A 25,176-nucleotide genomic window follows, 5' to 3' on the forward strand; every position below is an offset into this window, starting at 1 on the left:
TAAAAGGCATTATAATATACAGTCAATGTGATAGAGCATAATACACTTTTGTAATGGTATTATACACATATAGAAAAAAAGAAAATAAAACAACACATAACGCACAATAACTGTATCCCTGTTTAAAATAAATTTTATCTTCCGGGTTGTCAAACGACCTAGTTGCATCTCTATAATATACATCATGTTGACGATGTAAAAAGTAAACATTGCGTCTATATCCTGTTGGAGTGTTTACCTCAGTCGGCCAGCGTCATGACGTCATGACGTCCTTTTGGATTGTTTATTGTGTGAGCGTGGAGGGGCGCTAATGGAGCTGCCTGGTTGTCAACACTTTTTCACCGTAATGGCAAGAATTACGGATATATTCACGCAGCACATGGGATTTACTTTGTGACAGTCGGCGCTGTCGCTGGACAGTTTTAACGCCGTGCTATTTTCTTCTCGGAGAAAACGTTCATGGGACTAAAACCTAGAATCAAAACATTGTAGTGTTCGTGAAGCTAACAGCGCTAACGTCAGCATTGCTGACGAACAGTTGTCCAGCTTTGAGGGAGACTTGAATATCACTGTCTCGGGTTGGTGTTAAAGCGACGCGTTTGGCTTCTTCGTTCACAGTCTGTTTAACCTTTTTAAGAAAACGTAAAGTCGAGGTGTTTTTTGTCGATGTAAACATCCCGCTGTCACTGTAGCTTCCCGGTGTTTTGGTCATTACTGGAAGTGGGGCCGGTCAGCTTGACAAGTTACCTCCTCAATGACATTGATGGGGTGGAGTTTTTCTTATTCGCACTAGAAGAACGCTACTCATCAGTGACAAAGCTGAGGAAGATGGTGTCAAGGAGTCGGTGGAAATCTCGACATAAAGGTGCTGTCGTTTGGCAGCGGTCAGGAGTGGCGTTATTCCTGTGGTTGTGCGTGGCTCAGATCGGCTGCAGCAGCGGTGACTTGGCGCAGGCGAAAAATGTGGTCCAGAGAGACGCCGAGTTTGATATCACTTATAATGACACGGTTACTAGTGAGAACCAGACCATCTATGCTTTCAACCACACTGTCTCCAGGAACAAGGCGAGTCAAGATATAGCACAATTCATTTGAATGCCATGTGAGAGAATCCTAATTGTTTGTCTTGTTTCAGACCGAGGGAGTTCGTGTGTCAGTGGACGTGCTGTCTCAGGAAATGAGGAGCCCCATCTTGTTTGTGATCCGACAGAAGCAGGCTGTCCTGTCTTTCCAAGTACCTCTCATTCTAAGAGGCCTGTGAGTAACAGCGAGCAGTGGTTTTATGTAATATTGTTTTCTGTCAATGACTGATTTACTCTCCTTGATGTGCTTCCAATACGCTTCAAATTGTTCCCATGGGTTATCAGCTCAGGAAATTCTAGTCAGACCCACTAAAGAATGACTAGGAGTGAAGTGACCGATTAGTCTGTCCTTTTCAAACTTTGTTTTGTGAAGTTTATTGTAGTATCTGATTCTATTTTTGTATCATCTTCCTTACTCATTGCTCACTTCATTACCTTATTCATGAGTTAAACTAGTGTGGTCTGTATGAATAAATCAGTTAAAAGCCTCACAGCCTTTGGTATGTCACGTAGGTGGACGCCTTTTCAACAGTCATGACCTAATCGAATGGAATTTCATGAGATGGCAATAAAAGACAATGATTAAACTCTGGCCAACTGCCCAATAATGACGTCTACAATGTCTCTCACACGTTTCTTTAGGTTCTAGAATTTCCCTGCTTAGTTTGCATTCTCTTGTTATGTATGAAGCAATGGGAAGTTCATCAGATTACTGTTTGAACTCTGGACTTTCAGTGGTCTACCACGTTCCTTTTTGTCAGTCTGAAAATGTTACTGACTGTGAATGAACCATGAAGGGCTACAAAGTTGTTTGTTCGCATGTGAGATGGTGTGTTGTCTCTGGTGGGAGCACTTCAGTTGCAACGGAAATAAACAAGTGAATAATAGGCCACAGACAGATGAGCTTTAGTTCCTAATCTGAACCGTACTTTCAACAGCATTTCTTAAATGTGTGTTGTCATTTCAACGATGAGCAATCCAGTCTTGGAATTGTTGCTTCATGCTTGTGTTTAGCAACAGTTCCAAGAGCCCTTTTCCCCTAATGGATTCCTTTGTGGTGGAATCTAATCCTGACAATGATTTGAACAACTCAATATGCAAAATGTACAGAATATACTACAATAAAATGTCAATGCATGAGATGAGATTGAAATAAATATTCATCATTGCCCAGTAGTCCTCTGTAATCTGTATAAGTACTTTATAACTTTGTTATAGTCATTTTTAGCCTCTCATTCAAGGAGCAAAGTGCTTTCTAATCTACAGATGAGAGTAGCAAAGTTCTACATTTAATTGTGGTGCATTCAATGTGACAAATTTTCCAATTATGTTTTTTTCAGATACCAAAGGAAGTACCCTTACAATCATGTGGGTCGGACCTTGTGTCAGCCTCCAACCAAGGCAGTGGCAGAGACCCAGTACTTCTTCGTGGATGTGTCCACTCTGTCCAATGAAGCAACAAACTACAAGCTCCGTGTCAGTCGCGTTGAAAGCTTCACCCTCCAGTGAGTGATAAACCATGGCAGCATGATCATTTTGCGTGTTGTCTGACGTCAGTTGTTTTTTTTTTTTTTAATTACAGGACAAACATCATTTTCAGCTTCACCGCTTCTCCGTCCCAACCACAGGTATGTGACGTGACAGTCTTGGTCTCTTCAATGGTCCGTCACACTTATACACACCTAAATATACATGTGTACATATTTGACTTCTGTATCGTAAATGTTCAGTCTGAATGAATCCTTTTTTTTACCTTCTCCCTCTTATAGTACTTCAAGTATAATTTTCCAGATGGAGTGGACACTGTCATTGTCAAAGTCAGCTCAGAGATGAACTTTCCCTGCTCTGTGATGTCTATCCAAGATATCCAGGTACTGTTTTTCCAGATATGTGTTTACACATGTTTTTGTAAAATCATTAACATAGGTGATATGGATGATTATTCCTAAACATGTTGATGTTTTTTGCTATTCAGTGTCCTGTGTATGACCTGGACAACAATGTAGCTTTCATCGGCATGTACCAAACGATGACTAAAAAAGGTGCCATCACTGTGCAGGTATTGACCTCGAAGGAAATTTAGGCTTTAGTGCAGGCTCACTACAAACCTGTGTGACTTCTCTCTCCACTGAACTAGAGGAAAGATTTTCCCAACAACAGCTTCTATGTGGTGGTCGTGGTCAAAACCGAGGATGAAGCATGCGGAGGTCCGCTACTTTTATACCCACTGCACCCAGATGAACTCATAGATGCCGGAAATCGAACCAAAGTCCTTGATATTGTGGTCTCTCCTGCGATCAAGAGTAAGTTCTGAAAATGAAATATGAAAGTGTGATTTTTCATATGGTGAAACGAAAGTAATTTTTCTCCCTTTATTTATTAATATACAAGTATCACCATCTGCACTAACTTCAGTCCCTTGAAAGTGTTTTTTCCTCACCTTACTGAAGTTGCAGAAAAAAAAATCATGAGATAAATGCGAACAAATGGAATTATAATGTATGTGTTTTATAATAAATATTAACTTTGGATTTACAGAAAATAATCGATCCAAACAGCACATATTCCTTTCACAGGTAGTATACATTTTGAACAATGTGATGTATAAACCAAAAATTCATGATTAGATTATGAAGGAGAAAAAAATGTGTTGATGGAGGGAAAATTTAATTAAAAACACAAAAATGTGTACACAAAACATGTGCATACTGTGCACGTAATGCAGCAAAGAGACCACTCATCACTTGATGGCTTCCACCCTGATGTTTACATGAATGCATACAGGTTCATCTTAGATCTGGTCATTCTGTTGTCAAATATTAATGTGATTCATTATAAAATATGTAATTAATTAGATGTTTTGTTTTTGTTTTCTAAATCAAGTCCAAACCTTTATTCAAACCTGTTGCAATTTCAAACTGCTTTGTGTTCATGTCGGTTTTGGCAGAGTTCCAAGCATTGAGCGATGCTGTAGCTCTCCAAAGAATTGAAAAGTGCTGGGATATGGCTTTGTTGCCTGTCTCTGTAAAAGGAAGTACTTCGGAGCACTTTAGACTCAATGTAACTCAAGTGTGAGCTGCATTTTATTGGTGCATAATTGAGGTCGTAAATGATTGTTGTAATAATTTGTCCTTTTTACAGCGGAAATCTATGTCATGGGTATGCTGTTCTGTTTGGGGATATTTCTCTCCTTCTACCTACTCACCTTGCTGGTTGCCTGTGTGGAGAACAAACGGTAACACTCAAAAAAACTATGGACACTTCACCAGTTTGCATCGATGAAACCTGTTTCTGAAACATCTCCCTTTTTTTCTTGCTGTAGGACGAGTAAGAAGAGAGAGGTGTTCGAGAATCCGCCTGACATGTCGCCCGCAGAGACAGGTAACCTGGCAACCGAGCGTAAAACAAAAAAAGTTCATGTCATAGCAACAGCAAAACTTGTTTTTTTTTTTAATTTCCTACCCTCTTAACATGTTTTCAACATGTCCTCCACTTTCTCTCCCCCATGCTAACGTGTGGTGCAGCCTCCCTGCTCGGGAAAAGTGGAGACGGTACAAGTCACTGCTGTTGTTGTCCTACCATTGTATATGCTCTGCATGCACGAGGCCACTTGCTGTGTGATGGCTTTTTAACGCTGCTTCGTCAACGCTCAATAATTGCTCCGAAATGAAGCGGTTAATACACATCATCTTCAGGTCATTGAAAATTCATGACACACCAACCTTTTAGTAAGGATCCACTTTATCAGATTTGGAGGATTCTCAAAGGAATTTTAAATGACCTAAAGACGCATTCAGCACTCTAATGGTCCCTGGCAGATCATTGTCAAATAAATCATCCAAATGTTCAGTTCTTTTCAACGTATTTCTCAGTCCTTGCTGTAATATTCTTCAGTCTTTCTGAAATGCCGCAATATGTGCCTCATTTCCTCATTTTTTTCCTCCACAGCCTTCATTATTTTTACATTTTCACATGAGGTTTTTCCCTTTTTTCCTGTATCTAGTTGTGCAATAACTGTAATTTTCACTCTGTCTTTCACATGAGATGTTTTTAAAAAATTTTTTGCACCATTTCTAAATTTTTCTTACTTTAACACGGAACATTTTTTTTTCTGTTTTCCAGTTGCGCTTGAAAGCAGGATTTCAACTTGCTCCTACAAGTGGCTACAAGTGATTCATTGTTATAGTTGCATGGTTTCACAATATGCATTCAACTCCTTCTTTAGACAGAGAATGTCTCCTTCCAGCCATTCATCTGTTGTTTCGGCTGATGATATGTACCCGACAAGAGTTGCCTGGGGGCCACATGTGGCTCTTTGCCTGTGTTCAGGAGGTTTCCCTTCCCTGTAGCTAGTAATGCGTGACTTGAAAGGTTAATTTGATTTTGATTGTTTAATAATCCTTTTAATAGTATTTCTTGTCCCTCACCATGAATAAAAAATAGATATTCAAAAAAATATCATGTAATAAAGTACATTTATATTTATGCTATGCCCGTAGTTGCAGAGAAATTCACCATTTAAAAACGTAGTATTTATGATTAGTTGTTGTTTTTTTGGCCATAAAATATTGTGCCGTAATTACACATCCGATTTTCTCCTTTTTTATGATATTTTAGTCACAAGATTTGAGTGTCCATCTTGTCAGAACAACAGTCGCAGTATATAATGTGCACTGAAACTGTGTTTGAATTCAGAGCCCACCAGATGCAACTCGCTGCTCTCTTTTCTTGGGGTTTGAACAGCCATGTCAATGGAAGCTCATCAGCCCATCACTAATGTGGCCCCTCAGGAAATTTAAATTCCCACCTCCCCTGTATACTGTTCAATCGTTTGTGTCTTGTGTCAACAGGCAAGACTCCAGCGTCACCGTACGAGTACGGCTCAATGGGTGAGTCATTCCTCCTGCTCACGCTAGTCATTTCTGTTCACTTCAATTTACGTGACTCCTCCTCTTCCCAGCTGACAACTGCAGCACCCTGAGTTCAGAGGCCGTCACAGAAAGCGCCACATCCACTGACAACAACTATGGATACATAGGTATCACAACACTGGAGTCAATCCCTCAGTTTCTCAGCCCGCAGCCCCTCACCAGACCCTGATGTGTATTTGTTCATCAGGACGGGAGCCTTTTAAACGTCGGCCCTTCCTCAATCACCTTCACCACATAGCCCTCCGCATCGGTGACACGCTGCTTTATAAATACCTGAATCAGTGCTTCACAACCAATCACTCACCTCCCTATCGACCTGCTGTTGATGCTTGAAGCCGCTTTGATGATTCAGTGAACTGGGAATGATAAAAATCATGACCTGGTAACACTTTTACCAGTGAATGAATTTAAATCCTTATAAATTCTGAAGAAAAGGCTGCGGATGTTAAGTCTAAAACCTCGGGATACAGATGATCATGGGACATTTTTCTAAACATTGTGTGTCTGTCAGAACGATCGCTGGACACCGTGGGCCGCAGCAGACAGGAGTCCCTGAGCTCAGTGGAGGAGGACGACTACGACACTCTGGATGATATTGAATCAGACAAGAACATAGTTCGCACCAAAGTATGTCATTTCATTGGTCAAAATATCAGATTTCAATTGAGCTTTTTTCAGATCCATTGTTTCTTTGCTTCAGAAATACCTGTGTGTGTCGGACTTGGCCCGCAAAGACAAGAGAATCCTCAGCAAGAAATATCAGATCTACTTCTGGTGAGGACCTGATAAACGCGCTCCTGCTCGTTTTTCATTTTTCTGACCTATCGCATCTCCTCAGGAATATCTCCACCATCGCTGTGTTCTACGCTCTGCCGGTCATCCAGCTGGTCATCACGTATCAGACAGTGAGCTCAGTTCATGATTGACAGCTACTGATCAGCTCTATACTGAAAGATTCCTCACTTGTCGCCATCAGGTCGTGAACGTCACGGGAAACCAGGATATCTGCTACTACAACTTCATGTGCGCTCACCCTCTGGGAGCTTTGAGGTCAGTTACTACTACCGCCCTCAGTTAGTGCCATAGAATCAGGTTGTGTTGTTTGTTTTAGTGCATACAAAACGTGGAATCGTAGATATGTGGAGTAGCTGCAAACTCAATTGACTGGGGGGCCACTAGATCTATGGAACAGGCTCCTTTATAAAAGACCACAAGTCATATCACAAATGTCTTGGGGGATCCTGAGGCGACCCATCATGCATTGCAAGACTGAAAGGTCTCAGGAGTCGCCTGTTTTTGCTTTTTTTCATCCATCTATGTAGATGTCATTTGGTGGAAGGGTCGGTTTCAGCTATGGGCAATGTGGGCGACCACCCAGGGCCCGATTTATGCGAAACTGCACAAGGTTTCATTGAAAAAAAAAAAAAAAAAAAAATAGATAAAAGTTTTTTTTTTTACTCACTTTCGGGTTTCTTCCACATGTAAACAACCGCCTTGGCATAAATGAGAGCCACCATGCCTTCAGGAAAATGATCTTTTTAAAGATGAAATCTCACATATTCAAACATATTAAAATGAAGTGGAAACATGAAAACGTGGATGTGATCATGGTGGTTTTCTGCATGTTTTTAAAGGAAAAATCCCGAAAGAAACCTCATAATAACTGAAGTCTGTTGCTCGCTGAACTGAAGTCACACATCCAGTGGGACAAATGCAGAGAGAGGCAGGTTGATTGATGGAAAAATAGTTGCAAAATCAGATGTATTAATAATGGCAGTGTTTTCATGACATTCAGAGCGATTTGCTTCTAAGTTAAAGCTTCAATGTCAGCCATTTGAATTCACTTCTACAGTGTGTTCTAAACATTGTCCTTTAAATAAAGAGGGGGCGCCCTGTGGTTGCTATAGAAACATAAATGGACGTGTTTTGTAGATTAAAGTTGTGGCGTGTCTGCTTGTCAACAGTGCATTCAACAACATCCTCAGTAACCTGGGTTACGTGATGTTGGGGCTCCTCTTCCTCCTCATTGTCCTGAAGAGGGACGTCGTCCACAACCGGGCTCTGTGCCGCAATGACATCAACGCACTGGTTAGGCTGCCAGTCAAGTCAGAGTCACGGTGTGTGATGGTGACTTACTCACTTGTTTTGTTTTTACAGGAATGTGGGATTCCAAAACACTTTGGTCTGTTCTACGCCATGGGCACCGCCCTGATGATGGAGGGTTTGCTCAGCGCCTGCTACCATGTGTGTCCCAACTACACCAACTTCCAGTTTGGTGAGTTCACCCACCCGCCTGGTCTGACACAGCGCGCGTCTTGGGTCCGTCTAAGGTCAGCTGTGTTCTTGCAGACACGTCGTTCATGTACATGATCGCAGGGCTGTGCATGTTGAAGTTGTATCAGAAGAGACACCCAGACATCAACGCCAGCGCCTACACGGCCTACGCCTGTCTGGCCGCCGTCATCTTCTTCTCCGTGCTGGGCGTGGTAAGTCTCCCCTCCAGGGGCTGTTCACCCCTGAAGGGCTTTATCATGGTCATGCCATTTCAGGTGTTCGGGAAAGGAAACGCAGCCTTCTGGATCGTTTTCTCGGTCATCCACATCCTGGCCACTCTCCTGCTCAGCACTCAGCTCTACTACATGGGCAGGTGGAGACTGGGTAAGGTCTCGCCGACTCATTCTTTCACTCTCATTACTTCCCGCACGCCAGGTTGAATTAAACATGCAGATAAGCGTGACCTTTTTCATCGCAGGACATGGTGGTCCACTAAGAATGCCCTGCTCTTTATGTACTGTCGGAGTGAAACTGTTAATTTACTGAATAGTACTGTAGTTGTGAAGTATGGAAACATCCTGTCTCGTGATGTCTGTGACTCGCCTGTGCAAGCAACGCTCTCCTATGCTTGGTGTTCCAGACTCGGGAGTCTTGCGCCGGATGATTAATATCATCTACACGGACTGCATTCGCCAGTGCAGCGGACCCATGTATATAGTGAGTTACCTGCTTTCTCTTCATGCTGCAAACTGAAGGAGCGGTCGATCATTGTATCCCAGTCAGTGGTGCGCTTGAGTGAACTGGCCAACAGGGCTCATAGACACTGGGTTGCCTTCATAGTCCCTGTCATTATAGCTACGTAAAGCTGGAATAAATAACTGAATTTTTAATGTGGAAGTGCTGCATAAAGTTTACGTTCACGTTTTTTTTTTTTTAACAAAAACAGTCTTACTGACTGAAAAATCTGTGCTTTTTGAATCACTTGTTTCTGTCTCTGTTGTTTATCCATATGAACCTCACTAGGTCCCAGCTGTTATAAACACAAAAATATCTGTTCATTCTTTTCCCTTCGCTATAAAGACACAGTTAACAAAGTTATGGAATGATATAAAAAGTGAAAGTGTGGAATGTTTTTTTTCTCACGTTGAAAACATAAAAAAAAATGGGAGAGAAGCGAAATGAGGAAGAGCAAACTGAGGAGGGAAATAAAAAAAACGGGAAATAGAGGCTTTAAACTTCTCGTAGAGCAGCATTTAAACTGATTTCAAAAGTATTAGTAGATGAATAGGAATAAGATGGTAGTAAGAAGTGTCGGGTTAATGAGGTTTCATGACTCTGTGTCCTCATTTTCGCAACTCAGTAGGTGGCGCTCTAAGTGCAAAAATGATGCAGTTAGAAAAGCCAGAGATTACTGAACATAGACCGCCCTCTAGTGGGCTCTGGAAATGAGGCCGGAGCTTCATGAAGCTTCATCTCTTCCTCTTTCTATAAATGTGGAGTAAAGGGATGTGGGTTGGGTTTTTTTCGATTCAAGCTTTGTCTGCTCCTAAATCACCTCTCTCCTGTGTGTTAGGACCGGATGGTTTTGCTGGTGATGGGAAACATAGTCAACTGGTCTCTGTGAGTGAACTTGTAAGCTCTGAGCAGTTGGACAAGAAGCCGATTTGACAGCGTGAGTATGTCCGCAGGGCGGCGTACGGCCTCATCGAGAGGCCCAACGACTTCGCCTCCTACTTGCTGGCCATCGCCATCTGTAACCTGCTGCTGTACTTTGCCTTCTACATCATCATGAAGGTGAGTGTGAGGTCATCCACTCAGCGTAGCTGCAAGACTCCTGAGTGGATTCACTCTGCTGTGACTTGTGCGCTCAGCTGCGGAGCGGAGAGAGGATCCAGTGTCTGGCGCTGGTGTGCATCCTCTTCACCGCTGTGGTTTGGGGCTTTGCACTGTACTTCTTCTTCCAAGGCCTCAGCACATGGCAGGTCTGTAACACATTGTAGCTCCGCTCTGTTGACGGGTTCAGTCAGTGTTGTTTTTTCCTCTCTCTGGTCAGAAAACTCCAGCAGAGTCCCGCGAACACAACCGAGACTGTATTCTACTTTCTTTCTTCGACGACCATGACATCTGGCACTTCCTGTCCTCCATCGCCATGTTTGGCTCTTTCCTGGTGAGTTCCACTCCACTTCAGTCCAATATCAATACTGTATATACTGAGTTCACCTTTTTTTTAAATATTTAAACATTATTATTTGGACATTTTATTTTATATTGTGTTTCATTAATTTTTTTATATTTAGATCTATTCTTTGAAAACATGTACAGTAATAATAGCAGTAGCGGTAGTAGTACTAATGACAATAATATATTTATTTTTCTTATTTTTGAAAATTGCTAACTGTGGAAATTATATTTTGATTTTGTTTTATTGATTTTCTTTAATGTTTGTGTTATGTGTGTATTCATATTTTTTATATGAATCAATGAATGTTTATTTCAATCCTTACAAACATGTTACTGACAGTATATTACGATTTTATAACTATTGTATCAATGTGCTGCATTCTGAAAATATACTGCATATTTTTTCTGATTTAAAAAACAATATATACATTTTTTTAACAGTCTAGTTTTGCCTCTAGTAGTGGGGATTATTCGTGGCTCACTGTAACCCAGTAACGGTGCTGGATATAAAAAATATTATTGATAATATTGATTGGTTGTTGAAGTAAAGAAGCGTTGTAGATATGTTTCATACGAATTTGACTGCATCCCTTCAGCTCCTCACTCTCCGGTTCTCCTGCAGGTCCTGCTCACCATGGACGACGACCTCGACAGTGTCCAGAGGGACAAGATCTACGTCTTTTAGATGCGTCATCTGCCTTACAACTTCTCTCTCTGGTGTTCCGTCCTCCCGCCGTGGGGTCAGAGACTTCCCTCCAGTGGCTCCTTAACCACACACACATGGAGGGGTGGGAAAGGACCCTCGGGACTTGTTTTTTGAAGGACACTTCTGTGTCAATCACGAGTGAAGCTGATGGTGAAATGTGTCGTCCTCTCGCTGCCATCGTTTTTAACTGTACTGGATGTGCACCTACTGCTCGCGCTAAAAATGACCGTTGCAGTCCATTTTATATTGTTTTACTAATGACGCGTTTTGATATGTTTGTACGCCGAGTGTGTTTCTACAGTTGTGTGCGTTTACATGACAGTGTGCGTCCGTGGCCTTCACTGTTCCAATAATCCTGATATACTGTGCGACACTCCCTCACAGACATTGATGATTGTACTGTATTTAACGTTTTTTGCACTGTTGCGAATGAAAAACAGATTTAATGTCAATAATCGCGTCACGCGTTTACTGAATAAAGGTCTCATTCTCAGTTCAGGCTGAAGACAGTCAAGTGTGTCATGCTCTGAAGACAACAGCACCAAATACAAAACACTGTTTATTAAAATATTTTTTTTAGAAAAATACATGTTTACACAAGTACATGAATACACAAAATAGTTTTGAAAGAGTTGGCCAAAAAACATCTAACTTGAAATGTAAACCACCTGTAAGTGTCTATAGCACCAATATACTTTTACACAAGACACGAGACTGAAACAACAGGGGCAACGTGAACGTTAAACGCTGACCTTTGTTCTCTCGGATCTCACCAACGGAACACTTAAAATTCATAAACATCATGTGAGACCTAAATGAAACGGTTGATGTGTAACGGTCGCATGACATGATTGTGACACACAGGGGAACACAGTTTGGCAGAGGTGGATCAATGATGTGTAAACAGAAGTGCTGTGAAAGTTCAGCCCGGCTGGAGGAGGAAAGTCCTCGGCCGCTGACACGTGGTTTCCCTGATTTGCCAAATCCTGCACTGTCATCACTTTACTCCGGTCACAGGAGGGAGGGCGGGACTTTCCCAGAAGACCATTGTGCTAGAAGACGGTGAAGACGCAGGCTTGTCATGTGATGATTGTCGAGTCTGCTCACTCCCTGGTGGCCTCAGTAATGGTACACCCGAATCTGCTGGACTTCGTCCAGGCCCAACTGGACCAGGTGGCTCTTGGTGGCCGGAGCCTGATAGTGAGGGAAGAGGTTTCTGAGGCAGTCAAGGGTGATACAAGCCAGGGTAGCCTTTCAGTGCACAGGAGTCTGTGTAATACTCAGTGCTAAAGGATACGAGCTAGCGTCTTTCTTGCGCATCTCCAGCCATCTGACGTTGCTGTCGATCTGCCCCTGCAGCCTCTGACTGTCCAGCTCCACTGACTTCAACACAGCTGCTCGGCTCGGTCCAGGATCACTAGAACCCAAAAAGAGTAGCGGTGAAAAGGTGACTTTAACGCGACGCTAACAACAAGGCTAGGCCTTACGTGGCTGTGGTGAATGAGGAGTAACCTGAAGAACTTCTCACGCTCCCGGGGGCCACTGGACCCAGGGCAGCTCCTGCACAACCACAGAGGGAAGATTATTGGATTAGATCAGTCACTGATACCTGTCAGGATCATACCAGGGAAGATCTGGCTCCATCTGCTGATGGCCAGGTCATTGGAGGCTCTGAGGGCACTGCTGATGGGGGTGCTGTAGAGAGGCGCAGCCACAGAGGAGCTCCAGGCCTTCTCTGAAAGTTGGCGAGATGGGGACGGGCCAAGCGTGTAGGCGGGAGTCAAGCTGGGGTGAGAGTAAGACCCCTGCAGAGGAACGCTGGAGACCGGTGCAAAACTCTGGCTCTGTGGATATAGGGAGCCCACGACAGCGTTGAACTCGCTGGTGAGTCTCTGGAGGGACTCTGCCAATCTCTGGATATCGGCGGGAACTGCAGGACGGGCTGCCGACCAGAGGAAGCAGAATGAGGGTCTCGACGCTGGAAAAGATTTGGGTTTGCTACCTGTCCCATCTGTATGATCCAACGTGCTGAGGTCTGAATCCGTCACATCAAACATCACCTTCCTCTCTCCAGCTGTCCCCGGCAAACCTTCCACCACCAACTGCAGACAGAACACACGACTGCTATTCATTGTCTGTACACTGACGTGAAAATGTGCTCCATGTAGGAGGTTTGGAGATTGAGAGACTTTCTAACCCCTTCACCTCAACATCAAACTTACAACCACAATTGTCCTCTACACACTGGCTTCCAAAAACCTTTAGTGTTTTTTTAGCTGCAAAATGGGCTTCTCCCCCTCCATTGTTGGTTACATATGTTTGACTATTATTTTCTCAGGTCAGTAGGTGGAGCTCTTGGTTTAAAAATGATGTGAGGTTTCGATGAAACAGTGCACATCCACCGCAGGCAGTGCCATCTAGTGGCCTTTCAAGTGTGTTTCATGAAACCTCATTTTTTATCATTAGAAAATGAGGAAAAAAATGTGACTTGGATCAGTTTCGATACATTAATTAAGTATCCATAAAACCAGTAAGTATTTTCCGAAAAACCTATCAACCTATCTGAATGAGTTTCTTCTCAACAGACGTAGGTTGTCCCCAACAGAGTCTTCCACAGCCAGTTGGCGCAGAACATCATCTGGACGATCACGGACATGTACTTCTTGACAACAATTGAGCTCCACTGTAATGGATGAACACAAACGTTTAGAAAACCTGACCTCCTCCACCAACGAGCTCTCCAGCCGCTGCAGTTGCTCCTCTTTTCTCTGGAGCAGATCATTTCCTCTCTGGACCGTCCGCTGCATCTGCTCCACATTTCTGACCTCCTGGCAACACAAACGGGGAATTCATTCCAAAATCATTTGAACTATGGGCTGAATGAAGTTCCGCACCTCCTCGAGGTTCTTCATGATCTCCTCTGCAAGGTCTTCCTGCAGGTTGGGGTCTTGAGAGGAGCTGGTCTGAGCTGCCTGCAGAGCTGCCTGTCTCTCAGTGAGACTCCTGTTCTCCTTCTCCAGGAAGAGTTTGAGTTTTTGGATGGATTCACCGTGGGAGGAGATGTACATCTTCAGTCTGAGAAGACAACGTGATTCAGTCAGAACGTCCAACCATTAGGGGGCGCTTCTCCGTACTCATCAACGCTGCTGTGGCTGTCAGGCACAGGGGAAAGTGGGTGCTCCTCCAGGTTGTCCGCACGAAGCAATGTCTCCTTCCACTCACTAGAGGGCGATGTAACCGAGGCTTTAGTTGTGAAACGCTGCTCTTGACTGAAGGCTATCTTTTTGTCTTGACCCTCCAGTGGACTGTTGTTTGAAAGACACAACACATTTAAACCCATTTTGTTAGGCGTGGCTATTAGACGCTACATATTTGAAAGTAATTCTTGTAATTCTAATACCTGACTCTGAGACGGTCACATCTCTCCTGCAGCCGTGCCACCTTGCTCTCCAGCCGCTCCTTCTCCTCCCTGAATTTCCTGCTCTCCACTCTGGCTTTGTCTCTCTCCAGTCTCAGCCTCTTCTCCTCCAGCTTGGACTCACTTCTCTCCTCCTTGGCTTTAAGAAGAAGTTCTCTGGTCTTAGAACTCTCTTCTCTCGCCCTCTCCATCTCCTGCTTCAGCTGGTGTCTCTCCTGGATCAGCCTCTTCTCCTCCTTGCTGCTCTCCTCCCTTGCTTTAAGCAAGAGTTCTCTGGCTTGAGACGTCTCCTCCCTTACCTTCTCTAGCTCCTGCTTCAGCTGGTCTCTTTCCCACATTAACTGGTGAGACGAATCATAAACAAATATGAAGTTGGGAACCTTACACTTTCAACTTTACAATCCATTCCTTACTTCAGTCTCTCTGTTCAGCTCATCTTCATCAGCCATCAGCTTCAACCTCCTCCTCTTTAAATCCGCCATCTGATCAGAAACCGAGGCGTTAGCGCACACAGTGCCGTAAACCAACAGTCGCCGATTTGAGCCAAACACCTTGCTCTGAAAAAGATCTTCCTGGCTCTGCAGCTCTTTCCTTCTTAGCTCTAACTGACTGGCTCGATCCTGAAGGTCTGACTCCTGCAAAAAAAAAAAAACACATCTGAGTTGGACAGCAACTAAGGGATAAAATAACAATAATAATAATATTAAGGCCTCGCCTTTTCTGAGTGTGACAACTGTAACGCTTGTATTTGAGTTTCGAGCTGTAAGCGAAGTTTCTCCAGGTGGATGCTGTGCGATGTTTGCAGGTTTTCTCGTTCCTTCAGATGAGACGAAAGCAAGCGCTCCCTCTAGAGGGGATACAAATAAAATCTTTGTGGCTTTTTAAATCATTCATGCATTTAAACTTTCATTGTTGGGTCAAGACCAGAGCATACAAAATCAAGAACTACTACACCAATGATTTTCTTTCCCCTGGTGGCGCCAATCAAATGCTCTGACCTCATCCATGTTTTCCTCTCTGACTTTGTTCATCTCTCTTCCATGGCCTTCTCTCAGTTGCTCTAGCTTCCTCTCATGTTCACGCTGCACTTCCTCCCGCACCTCCTGAAGCACCTCACCCAGCTGGAGGAAGCAAATTGACTGTTAGAGTGAATACAAACGCTCACTTATTCAGACAGCGCATTTACAAAGATATAGACGCATCTGAAACGAAACATAAAGATTTTAGCTGGTCAACATGGCCTAAGAGAGACATCCAACTTTCACCAACTGAACTACAGGGCTAAGGTACCTGTGTTGCACCAACAAAGTACATAAGCCAAAATTTAATTCAGTGCGCAAAGAAAGCTTTCGATAACTGTGTTTGTTACCTCTTTGTGATAGCTGGCCAACTGCAGCTCAGGTCGCGGACTCATCGGTTCCCTCCTACAGTCTGCACTCTTGACCTTTATACACACAAAACAAAACAAAGCTGTTTATCCTCATTACATCCCTGAAACTACAAACAGGAGTTCATATGGCACCCCTCCTCACGATGATGGTGGCTGTCTAGAAAATGTCCTTGAAAGCCATTTTAAAAATGAAACAAATGGATTTCGATTCATTGGAAATACTCGTAATAGGTAAATATTTGGACACAGACTGAAATTTGTTGTGCAATACCTCAAGGCCACCAACACAGATGACCCCACATCTGTCCCCTAGCACAGTTCTTTTTATGCAACTGCTGTGTTCGCCAATCAGACTAAAAGCAATTCAAACTCCTCTTTTCTTTTTAGGAGCAAAAAAGGGGAAAAGGGACATTTCAAAAGTGATCTAACAGCACCTATAACTGGTCAACATTGTATTCATGTTATATTTCTCATTGACTACTAGACAACCTGCGTTTAGTCTTAGTTAGTTCCCTGCTCCTCGGGACCTCATGCATGAGTGGCAATGAGGAAGGTGGGACAAAGATTAATGTTAAAGGTGGAAGCCATGTCATTGGTCAGTCCTTTTTTCATTCAAGCATTTGATTGGTCATCCAGTGGGCGAAGCCCATAGCACAGGTTCTGCACAGTCTGATTCAGTTGAAAATGTCAGAACACTAACAAGACAGTCATTGGTTAAAAACCCCATGGGAGGGTCCACCATGTTGCTTGCACTGAATTCCATGACTTTTTTTTCTCCAGGAAATTATATTTTCGTGGCCCATCATTTAAAGCCAAAATGCTAATGGGTTTTCTCTGCCGGGTATAATCCAGTACCGATCACAGCAGCACTAGTGTTGCTAGAGACAGGACAGGAGGTTCATGTCATAGCAGCCCCACTTGCGTAGCCACACTCTCTTGTTACCTCTTGATTTAAGGCCTTTACTTTTTCCTCCTTTTCCTTCAGGATTTTCTTCCTCTCCGCTTGCAGCTCTGCTTCCGACTCCGTCCTCAGGAGCTCAATGTCCTTCTCCTTCTGAGCCTTCAGTCTGTCACACTCAGCTGCACGTTCTTCCTCCAGTGTTTTGCAAAATTCCTCCCTGAACACACCGACATTTCAAGATAGAACTAACACATTTTTGATCATTTTGGTGGGTGGGGTGGGGCGGGTTTGGGAGGTTCTGACCTGACTTTTTGTTGTTCCCTCTGGAGAGACTCTTTATATTCTTCCAGCATCCTATTAGACTTTTCACGCAGACTGCTCTCCTCCTCACTCCTTTCAGCGAGGAGACGCAGTTGTAGATCCCTGAAGAGACATCCAAACACAAAACATTACATTTTCTCTTGAGACCTTGTGATCACCACGTGCCGGATATATGGCTCAGGGGTATGTGCTGAACTTTACCTTAGAATTTTCTGATTTTCTTCCTTTAACCTTTTCTCTTCCTCTTGCAGTTCATCCTTAAGCTGTTTCTGCAGTTCAGAAATCTTATTTTGCTTCTCGTCCTTCAAACGCTTCCTCTCTTCCTCAAGTTCCTGTTCTGCTTTTCTTCTATCGCTCTTCTTGGCATCACAAACGTTCCTTAAACTCCTGAACCCTTCGCTTATGTTCTCATCTTCTTCCTGCTTGTCACCACTTCTGCTTGCTGTTAATCCCCACTCAGGCTCTTCTTCTTCTTCTTCTGAAAGCTGGATGTCAGGTTCATTATCTTTACAAATATGGGCCGGCCTACCTCGAGAGGTTTCAGGCCTCTGCAGGCTCAAGGCACTGTAGTGAGCTTCAGCCTTGGGTAGATGTTTAAGGACTGGCTCAGAGAGGGAGTGACTGGAGAGAGATGGAGAGGAGCAGGTCTGATGCAGGACCAGTCGGTCAACATTTGGAGCTGGACTTTGTTCTTTGCGTGCCATATTCATGAATCTGCATCAGATCAAATAGTATCAGTTAGATTTATACATATAAAATTCAAACCACAACTTTGGTAACCTTGGTACAATGCTTTTGTATTTCAAGCGACGGGTGGGCCTACACCTGTATATGCCAATTATATTTTTTCAAACAAAAAAAAAAAATTTAAAGCAATTAATAATTCATGAAAGAAAAATGAGACCTGACTTTCTACATTCTTTAATCAAATGGCTCATAAGACAAACCGTTGAGGAGCTTCTGCTTTCTTCCGTTGCAACCCTGCATGTCTGCCATCCTCTCTGTCGTCTGTGTGCAGTGGACTCACAGCCGGAGATAAGTCATTGATGTCCAGAGCTTTCTCTGACAACTTAAAACAAAAGAGAAACAAAGATTAATACTTGAACTAAACTATGGGAGTGTCGGGTTCTCTCTTACCTTCGCTCCAGTGGAGGAAAATTCTTCAACATCGCTGCCCTTTGACTCCTTCAGAAACACATCAGCATGGTTACAAGTTCAGCATTCACACACACATGCCAGTGAAACATGCGCTGGTAGGGAGAAAAGCATGAAAGCAAAACCACAGCAGTGTACATGCTGACTGAATATATATGGGCAGCAAGGACTGAATTTAACATTGGAAAAATGATCAAATCAAACTTCAATGTGAAATTTGATTTTAAATAAAATACAAACGCACACCGACTACAAGCTGAGCAGTGGTTGAAAAGGAGGGAGTGAGAGCTTTCCAAACCTCAGGGGCTCTAATAGCTGGTCATGATTTTGCCAAAAAGGATGAGCCCCTAAGGCATTGGATTCAGCAATTTGCATGTACCTGTACTTTCTAGTAGCATGCCTGAGATGATAGGGAAGGGTAATGAAGAGGCATCAAGGCTACAGCAAACCCTACCTCCTCCAGAGCACTGCTATCTGTCAGACTCTTCATATTTCCAGCATTTTTAAGGTCACGTAGCATCACTCTCTTGCTCATCTTGGTGGACTGGACCATTTCCGTCTCAAAAACACGGATGACCTCTTCCTCATTCTCGGATGGGAGCTTATGGGCATCTGGTTCCTCATCTAGCTCCGTCCCTTCCCCCTCTGTTGGTCCTGGATTGCTCGGATCAGACATTTGTAACGCTTCTTCATCACCCTCTTCCTGCTTCCTCCGACTAAGGGAGCACCTCTCCAAGTCCACCTCACTTACAACTTCAACGTCTTTTTCTACAAGCTTTTCCTCTGCGAGGGATTGTCTATTGATCCCCTTTCTCTCGCTGCCAAATTTAGCCTCCTCGCTGCTTAGAAGTTGCTCAAAAAAATCGCTCCTTACTTTAACGTTCTGGAAATTTATATCCGTTTGTGAGCGATCTTTCCCTTTCAGGCTGTCCCCCTGATCAGCCAGATCTCCCTCTTTACACAGAATCAGAGCACTTTCCACAGCTTTTTCCACGTCTTCTGTCTTTCCTTCTACAGCTTTGCTTTTCTCTTCCTCTTCACCACTGGGTGTCTCCCCCTTACTCTCTCGCACCTCCTCTCTGTGCTTGAAAGAGAATGAAGTTCTGCTGACGTGGTCTACTCTGTCCTCCTCTTCACAACTAAAACTTCTGTTTTCCCCAGCACAATTCTTCTTCACTTCATCTTCACTATCAACTTCCTCTTTCTCAACGTCCCGCTTTTTTATCTCATCATCTGCTAGTTCTTGTTCCAGGGAATGCTCAGGGTTGATAGCACCAGCCCCTGCCTCACTGACAAGGCTTCTGTGGTCCGTCAGAAGGGACAGGTGGACGTGTCGGCCCCTCAAAGGGTCCTTGGTGAGGTGTACAAGAGGAACAATCCATCCAGTTGATAGGTCGACAAAGACACAGACAAACAGGGGGGACAAAGAGAAGTGGAAGGCAAGTGAAGGGTGCAGGCAGGCAAAGTATGTGATAAATTTGATTAGGACTAAGGGTTGAAAAAACTGTTTACATAAACGCATGCACAACCGCAAAGACAATATTCAATTGACTGACAAAGTAAATTTATAACTAAATGTAATTTAAAAAAAGAAAGAATTGTCTTTGAGGTCTCCTTCACAACCAAAACCCAGTGCCTCCTTTTTTCTACTTATTCTTTTCATTGATTTAACTTTAGAAGCTTGGTTTATCTGTGACACTATTAAACATAATGAACGCTGAAGGAAAAAATAAAAATAATGAAAGACTTAAACAGAGACATGCTACGGGGTTTCAGACAGCAAAACAGTAACAGTGACAGTAGGTAGAGAGAAGGACAAAAAGGAGGGTGCAATGGCAGCCGTGCCCATAGGACAGATTCCAGCAGCATAGAAGCTACAGAAAGACATCCTGGGTCACAGTGCAAAAGGCAAAAGGGCATGACATGCGAGAAAGGGATGCAAAGAGAAGGATGAAATCTAAGTTACATCAGACAATGGAACAATCCCACTATAGCAGTCAGCCACTGTAACATGTAAAAGATGGAGACCATTAGAGTGATCCAAGCAACACAAACACCTATTTTTCCACCTACATGTATTGCGGTTGTAGACACCAGTTACAGTTTTAGAAAAACTAGATGTTATCAAACATAATTCTTCGCTTCAAACAATGACACAAGACTGTTTGTCTAGTTCTGTACAAGGCAGAAAGAGATATCAGTTACCAAGGCAAAGAAAAAGGTTAAGTTAAATCAGCAAACGTGCAGGAAATATACAAAGTCTTTCTATTTAGATATGCACCTGCTGAGATGGAGGCTCTGGACTGTGGTCTCCAGAGAGTGCCAAGTCTTGCAGTTCTGGCTCTGTCCTCTCCTCAACTGGAACAGCACTGCTGGCATCACTGTCCTGAGAAGAAGACAAAATTACTTTTCACCAGCACTAGCTACTACATCTAGAGTTTACATACCTCATACTGCTGACCACCGGTCAGGTTATCCAGATCCATGTATATGTTCTTCAACAGCGGATTTGAGCCAGCATCAGCATTTAGCTTAAAAAAGATGAAGAAAACGGCTTGGAATGAAACTAATCACAGAGAAGTGTTTCGTTTCAAGGTAACTACATCAAGATTTCTGTTGTGCTTTACCTTTTTCTTGGGTGTTTTGTCTCCTCCAATATAACCACCATCAGCATCATCGTCATCATCATCAAAGCCAGGAAGGGAAAGTGATACTCTTTCCTCCTGCCTGCTGCCCAAAACACTTGCTGCCCCATTGCTTCGAAGACCCTAAAACAATATTTAGGATTTTAATATTTGAAACTTTAAGCACTAAAACATATTGACTTAATCACTTGAGGCCATTACTGTTTTGAGGGGTTCCAGACCGCCAGAAGTACCGAGTGATCGTCGAAGAGCAGGAGCAGACCCAGGGAGTGGTGCCAGTCCAGGGGCATCTAAACCTCTGAGAGGGGCAAGACTACCCAAGGGGGACGATAATGGTCGAAGAGTAGAACTGAGCGCCTTAAAGGGACCAGAAGCCAAGTGGCCGATTAGAACCATCCAGTATAAATAAGACATTTAAGTAAAAGCAAGCCAGCAGCTCATAATTGAATCATATCTGAATGACGTGTCACTGAATATTTAGACAGACTGGCTGGTAGTTAAGAGGGTTTAGCAAGTAAACAGAAGCAATTAAAGCATTTTTAAAAAAGGTTAAATAAATTAGTCAGCAGCAGGATCCCAATATTGTTCATTCTTTTGTCTTCAATTTGGGTCGTGGCCAAGGTTAAACATGAAACCTGACATATTAAATTGTGGATATATATAAATATATTTACTTCAGAGCTCTTGAGAGTATCCTTCTTCTTTTTTTCTTTCTTCTCCTTTTTTTCCTTCTTCTTTTTCTTATCTTTATCTTTTGTAGCTCCCAAACGTCCAGATGCAATCTTGGCACGCTCTCGCTCCTGGACCACAAGTTGGCGATAGTGCTCATCACAAGGATGATCCCAGGTGGACTGGCCCGTTGAGAAGTTAAAATAGTAAATGTCCCCCGTCACATCCTGGCTGTACACAAAGACAAATACATATATTTCAAATAGTTTTGAGTATGTAACAAGTTAAGAAGTAACTTGTTTGCCTTCCTTGTTGAAAAACATGTCGAGTTAAGTTATCTTCCTTCCTTCCATCACATGATTATGAAGAATCTGGCAGCATTTGTGTTTAATCAAGCTACAATTGCACACCTAAAATGACATATTTACAATGCAAATCCAGGGCCAAAAAAGTAAAGCACACTGGAAAACATTTAAAGCTATATATAGATGTACAGTACGGGCCAAAAGTTTGGCCATTCAATATGTTTTCTTAATTTCCTAACTATTTACATTGTAGATTCTCACTGCAGGCATCAAAACTATGAATGAGCACATATGGAATAGTAAACAAAGAAGTGTGTAACTACTCAAAGTGCGTTATATCATAGATGTTGTAGAACAGCCACCCTTTGCCTTGATTACTTACTACTTTGCTCACTCTTGGCATTCTTGCAATGAGCTTCATGATGTAGTCACCTGATAAGGTTTACCAATAGGTGACTCCATCGTGAAGCTTAATAAAAGGGGGTTTGCAGCGCTGCCAACAAAGCAAAGGGTGGCTACTTTGAGTCATCTCAAGTACGTACAATGTAGAAAGTAGTAAAAATAAAGAAAAAACACTGAATCAGAAGGCGCGTGCAAAAAAATAAAATAAAATTATATATATATATATATATATATATATATATATATATATATAGATATATAGATATATAGATATAGATATAGATATATATAGATATATCCAAGGTTGGAAGAAAATAATGGGCAAACACTTATCTTAGACGCTTAAGAAACCCCCCCATAAAAAAAACGACACTAAATGTAGCATTCAATCACAATGGCACTATCGCACAAATGTATTGTCACAAAACATGAAAAGTATTAGTTTGACAGAATAAAATGAAACATGAAGAAAAATATCTTATTAGATCCTAATATCCTCACACAAAACATAATGACAAAAACACAGTTGTAATCTCCATCTTTCTTCAGAGGGACCAAGAATAAGAGCTTACCAAGGTTTCCATTCAGGGGGTAGTGGGGCTTTTACACCTTCCTTGGCCAACCACATGAGCTCCGGTTCATTTTTCGGATCAATGCCAATCTCTCTTGCATAATCGTGGATCTCTGATAAGGTGAAAACATAGGAGGGATTATTGTCAAAAACATTTTATGCATGAAAAGCCACAATTTAGGATTTAGAATAGACAACGTCAATCTTAAAATGTTGATTTATTTTACTGCCTATAGCCTCCCCCCACAGGGCCAGGTCACTCCTGACATCCTTGACATGCTATGAATAAAGGTTAGTCAACCCTGTGCAAATGTCCTGACCCTGATATGAAACTAGATTCAAGTCATAAAAGGAAATTATTATTACAGTTAAAAAAGAAAAGGTCAACAGAATACATTCTCGACACAATAATAGGCTTTAAATCTACATATATTTCTAGGATGTGCCGATCCAAACTCGAAATTTGAATCCACACAGATGGTGTGATTTTAAACTGCCCGCCCTAAGAGACTGATTGTCCCAGCATGTCAGGGCCAAGGTGCAGAGTGAAGCTACATTATCACCTTTATTCATTGTTATCGAAGACTCATTGTTAACTTTTGTACACATTTATATCCGGCACATCAATAATATCCTGAACCAAATTCAATGCAGTGACAATACCTTGCTCTGAAGGAACATAATTTTCATCATAGTCCTCTTCAAGAATCAGCTGGTCTCCTACCATGGCAGCTGCAGTCATAGTAACTGGAACCAAAAACGATAACATACAGGTTAAACCACAACTACAGGAATGCGAGTAATACACAGAATGAAAGATGTTGACGAGAGATCAAATGAAAATGATGGCACGTCATTCCCGAAAACAAGGCACATACAACAGCAGTACATTTGCTGTACATCTTGCTCTATGAACATATCCTTTCTTATATGAATCCAATGAATAAAACATCTGTGTTTGACGGCAGAATAAGCGTGTATTTATATATATTTATATATATATCTCAATTGGTGGGGACGAGCCGCAGGATTTGTTTTTCACCGAAACATTTACTAAATGACGATACAGCCAACTGTATACGTCAGGTATAAAAAATGTATACGCAACTTAACCGATGCCATTAGCCCACCGCGATAATTTACAAAAGCAAATGGACCGGGGATAAAGAAAGGTATCAATGCTAGTTGCTACATGAAGCATTAGCTGGGCGCCATTCAGCTACTTAAACCGCCAACAAGCCATTGACGTAACTTTTTATGAGATAAATTACCTTCCAAAATCCTCTGTACCAATTTCCTACACTGTGTCTAATACACGAGGTGCATGGTGGACATGAATTGAGGCAAAATCACGAAACTTAATTGTATTTGTAACATCTCCAAGGACGCTTGTTGCTGCCTTGATCCATTTCGTTTCCTGTTGTCGATAGAAACGACGCTCTGAGTGGCTGAGAGACCTAAGAGGCGTTCAGGAACCCTTGGAATCTTTTGTTTTCACCAAGGGGTTATTAACGGTTCGTTTTCGTGTAATAACATTTTTTAATAGCTAGAAACTGCTGCTGATAATTCTAATATTAAAAATACCTATTGAATAAATAGCAACTTATATGATAATGCTACATACTTAAAATCAAATTAAAATACATTGCACCATTGATACTTGAAATGCACCATGAAAAACGATTTGTACTGGAGAAACAATGCTATACATTAAGTCAAACAAAGAAACCAAAAGAAATGTGAATATGATGATATGATCAGTTTTATTGAGTGTGGTCCAACCAAGTGAGTTAGTTTTCTGTTTTCTTTTCTTTTAGTGGTAGCTTCTCGCATACTAAAAGTTTGTTTTATGATTTTCATCATCCATTTAAACTCGCTGTAATATATTGCTTGGCTTGTTATGTCTAAGATTAAGACTATTAAACATAATTTAAGTCAATTGTTAGTGAAATTATTATATTTTTTAAATCGGTCGCACTATTATATAATTACACCTCAATACAAATAATGTGAGGGTCACAGCAATGCTGGAAAATAACTGGAATATTAACAGCACCAAAGGAGAGACGACAGGAAAAAACATGTCGAGTTAAATTATCTTAAAAAATGTCACTTTCCTCCCCTAATCTCCCCAGCTAGGGTCCCAATTAACACATAGTTGTTAAATAACCCCATTTGTGGGATCCTGTTGTGACGGCTTCTTCCTTCCTTCCGACTACTGCAGA

At 42.3% G+C, this 25,176-nt stretch overlaps 2 protein-coding genes across 4 annotated transcripts; one reads left to right on the plus strand and one right to left on the minus strand.

Annotated features, from left to right (window-relative positions):
• Positions 1–140: 140 nt before the first annotated feature.
• sidt2 (SID1 transmembrane family, member 2) lies at positions 141–11,667 on the plus strand. Of its 3 annotated transcripts, XM_053872759.1 has the most exons (26): positions 141–1,065; positions 1,136–1,257; positions 2,423–2,587; positions 2,665–2,710; positions 2,852–2,953; positions 3,058–3,141; positions 3,220–3,385; positions 4,224–4,317; positions 4,405–4,463; positions 4,607–4,633; positions 5,933–5,971; positions 6,043–6,120; positions 6,525–6,640; positions 6,714–6,787; positions 6,852–6,918; positions 6,990–7,063; positions 7,978–8,101; positions 8,171–8,288; positions 8,363–8,499; positions 8,563–8,671; positions 8,928–9,004; positions 9,861–9,907; positions 9,976–10,081; positions 10,159–10,269; positions 10,341–10,454; positions 11,091–11,667. In XM_053872759.1, the coding sequence occupies exons 1-26, from the start codon at positions 829–831 to the stop codon at positions 11,151–11,153; spliced, it is 2,556 nt and encodes an 851-aa protein (XP_053728734.1). In that variant the 5' UTR covers positions 141–828; the 3' UTR covers positions 11,154–11,667. The 3 variants fall into 3 exon arrangements, with proteins under 3 accessions (XP_053728734.1, XP_053728735.1, XP_053728736.1); XM_053872760.1 differs by lacking the exon at positions 4,607–4,633 and having other exon boundaries at positions 143–1,065; XM_053872761.1 differs by lacking the exons at positions 141–1,065; positions 1,136–1,257; positions 2,423–2,587; ... (5 more) ...; positions 4,405–4,463; positions 4,607–4,633 and adding an exon at positions 4,640–5,251.
• Positions 11,668–11,737: 70 nt separating this feature from the next.
• LOC128763678 (centrosomal protein of 164 kDa-like) lies at positions 11,738–24,528 on the minus strand. Its single transcript, XM_053872758.1, has 28 exons — positions 24,223–24,528; positions 23,615–23,698; positions 22,953–23,064; positions 21,679–21,904; positions 21,206–21,361; positions 20,987–21,127; positions 20,807–20,890; positions 20,641–20,745; positions 18,814–19,710; positions 18,342–18,389; positions 18,152–18,273; positions 17,406–17,918; positions 17,187–17,306; positions 16,926–17,100; positions 15,962–16,036; positions 15,591–15,713; positions 15,308–15,439; positions 15,144–15,227; positions 15,006–15,074; positions 14,575–14,933; positions 14,309–14,479; positions 14,069–14,249; positions 13,895–14,002; positions 13,177–13,276; positions 12,799–13,116; positions 12,662–12,734; positions 12,472–12,591; positions 11,738–12,390 (listed from the first exon to the last, which is right to left on the minus strand). Exons 2-28 carry the CDS (start codon positions 23,691–23,693, stop codon positions 12,294–12,296), a joined length of 4,788 nt encoding a protein of 1,595 aa, XP_053728733.1. The 5' UTR covers positions 23,694–23,698; positions 24,223–24,528; the 3' UTR covers positions 11,738–12,293.
• Positions 24,529–25,176: the final 648 nt, after the last annotated feature.

The sequence above is a fragment of the Synchiropus splendidus genome, chromosome 8, assembly GCF_027744825.2.
Source record: "Synchiropus splendidus isolate RoL2022-P1 chromosome 8, RoL_Sspl_1.0, whole genome shotgun sequence".
In the NCBI taxonomy this organism is placed as follows: Eukaryota; Metazoa; Chordata; class Actinopteri; order Syngnathiformes; family Callionymidae; genus Synchiropus; species Synchiropus splendidus.

Coding starts and splice junctions, on each gene's coding strand:
- sidt2 (XM_053872759.1), top strand. CDS start 829: ATGGTGTCAAGGAGTCGGTGGAAATCTCGACATAAAGGTGCTGTCGTT. Junction 5,972..6,042: donor GTACGAGTACGGCTCAATGG/GTGAGTCATTCC, acceptor TCCTCTTCCCAG/CTGACAACTGCAGCACCCTG. Junction 7,064..7,977: donor CACCCTCTGGGAGCTTTGAG/GTCAGTTACTAC, acceptor GCTTGTCAACAG/TGCATTCAACAACATCCTCA.
- LOC128763678 (XM_053872758.1), bottom strand. CDS start 23,693: ATGACTGCAGCTGCCATGGTAGGAGACCAGCTGATTCTTGAAGAGGAC. Junction 21,905..22,952: donor CCCCCTGAATGGAAACCTTG/GTAAGCTCTTAT, acceptor CTTTGTGTACAG/CCAGGATGTGACGGGGGACA. Junction 16,037..16,925: donor TAAAGGCCTTAAATCAAGAG/GTAACAAGAGAG, acceptor GTGTGTATAAAG/GTCAAGAGTGCAGACTGTAG.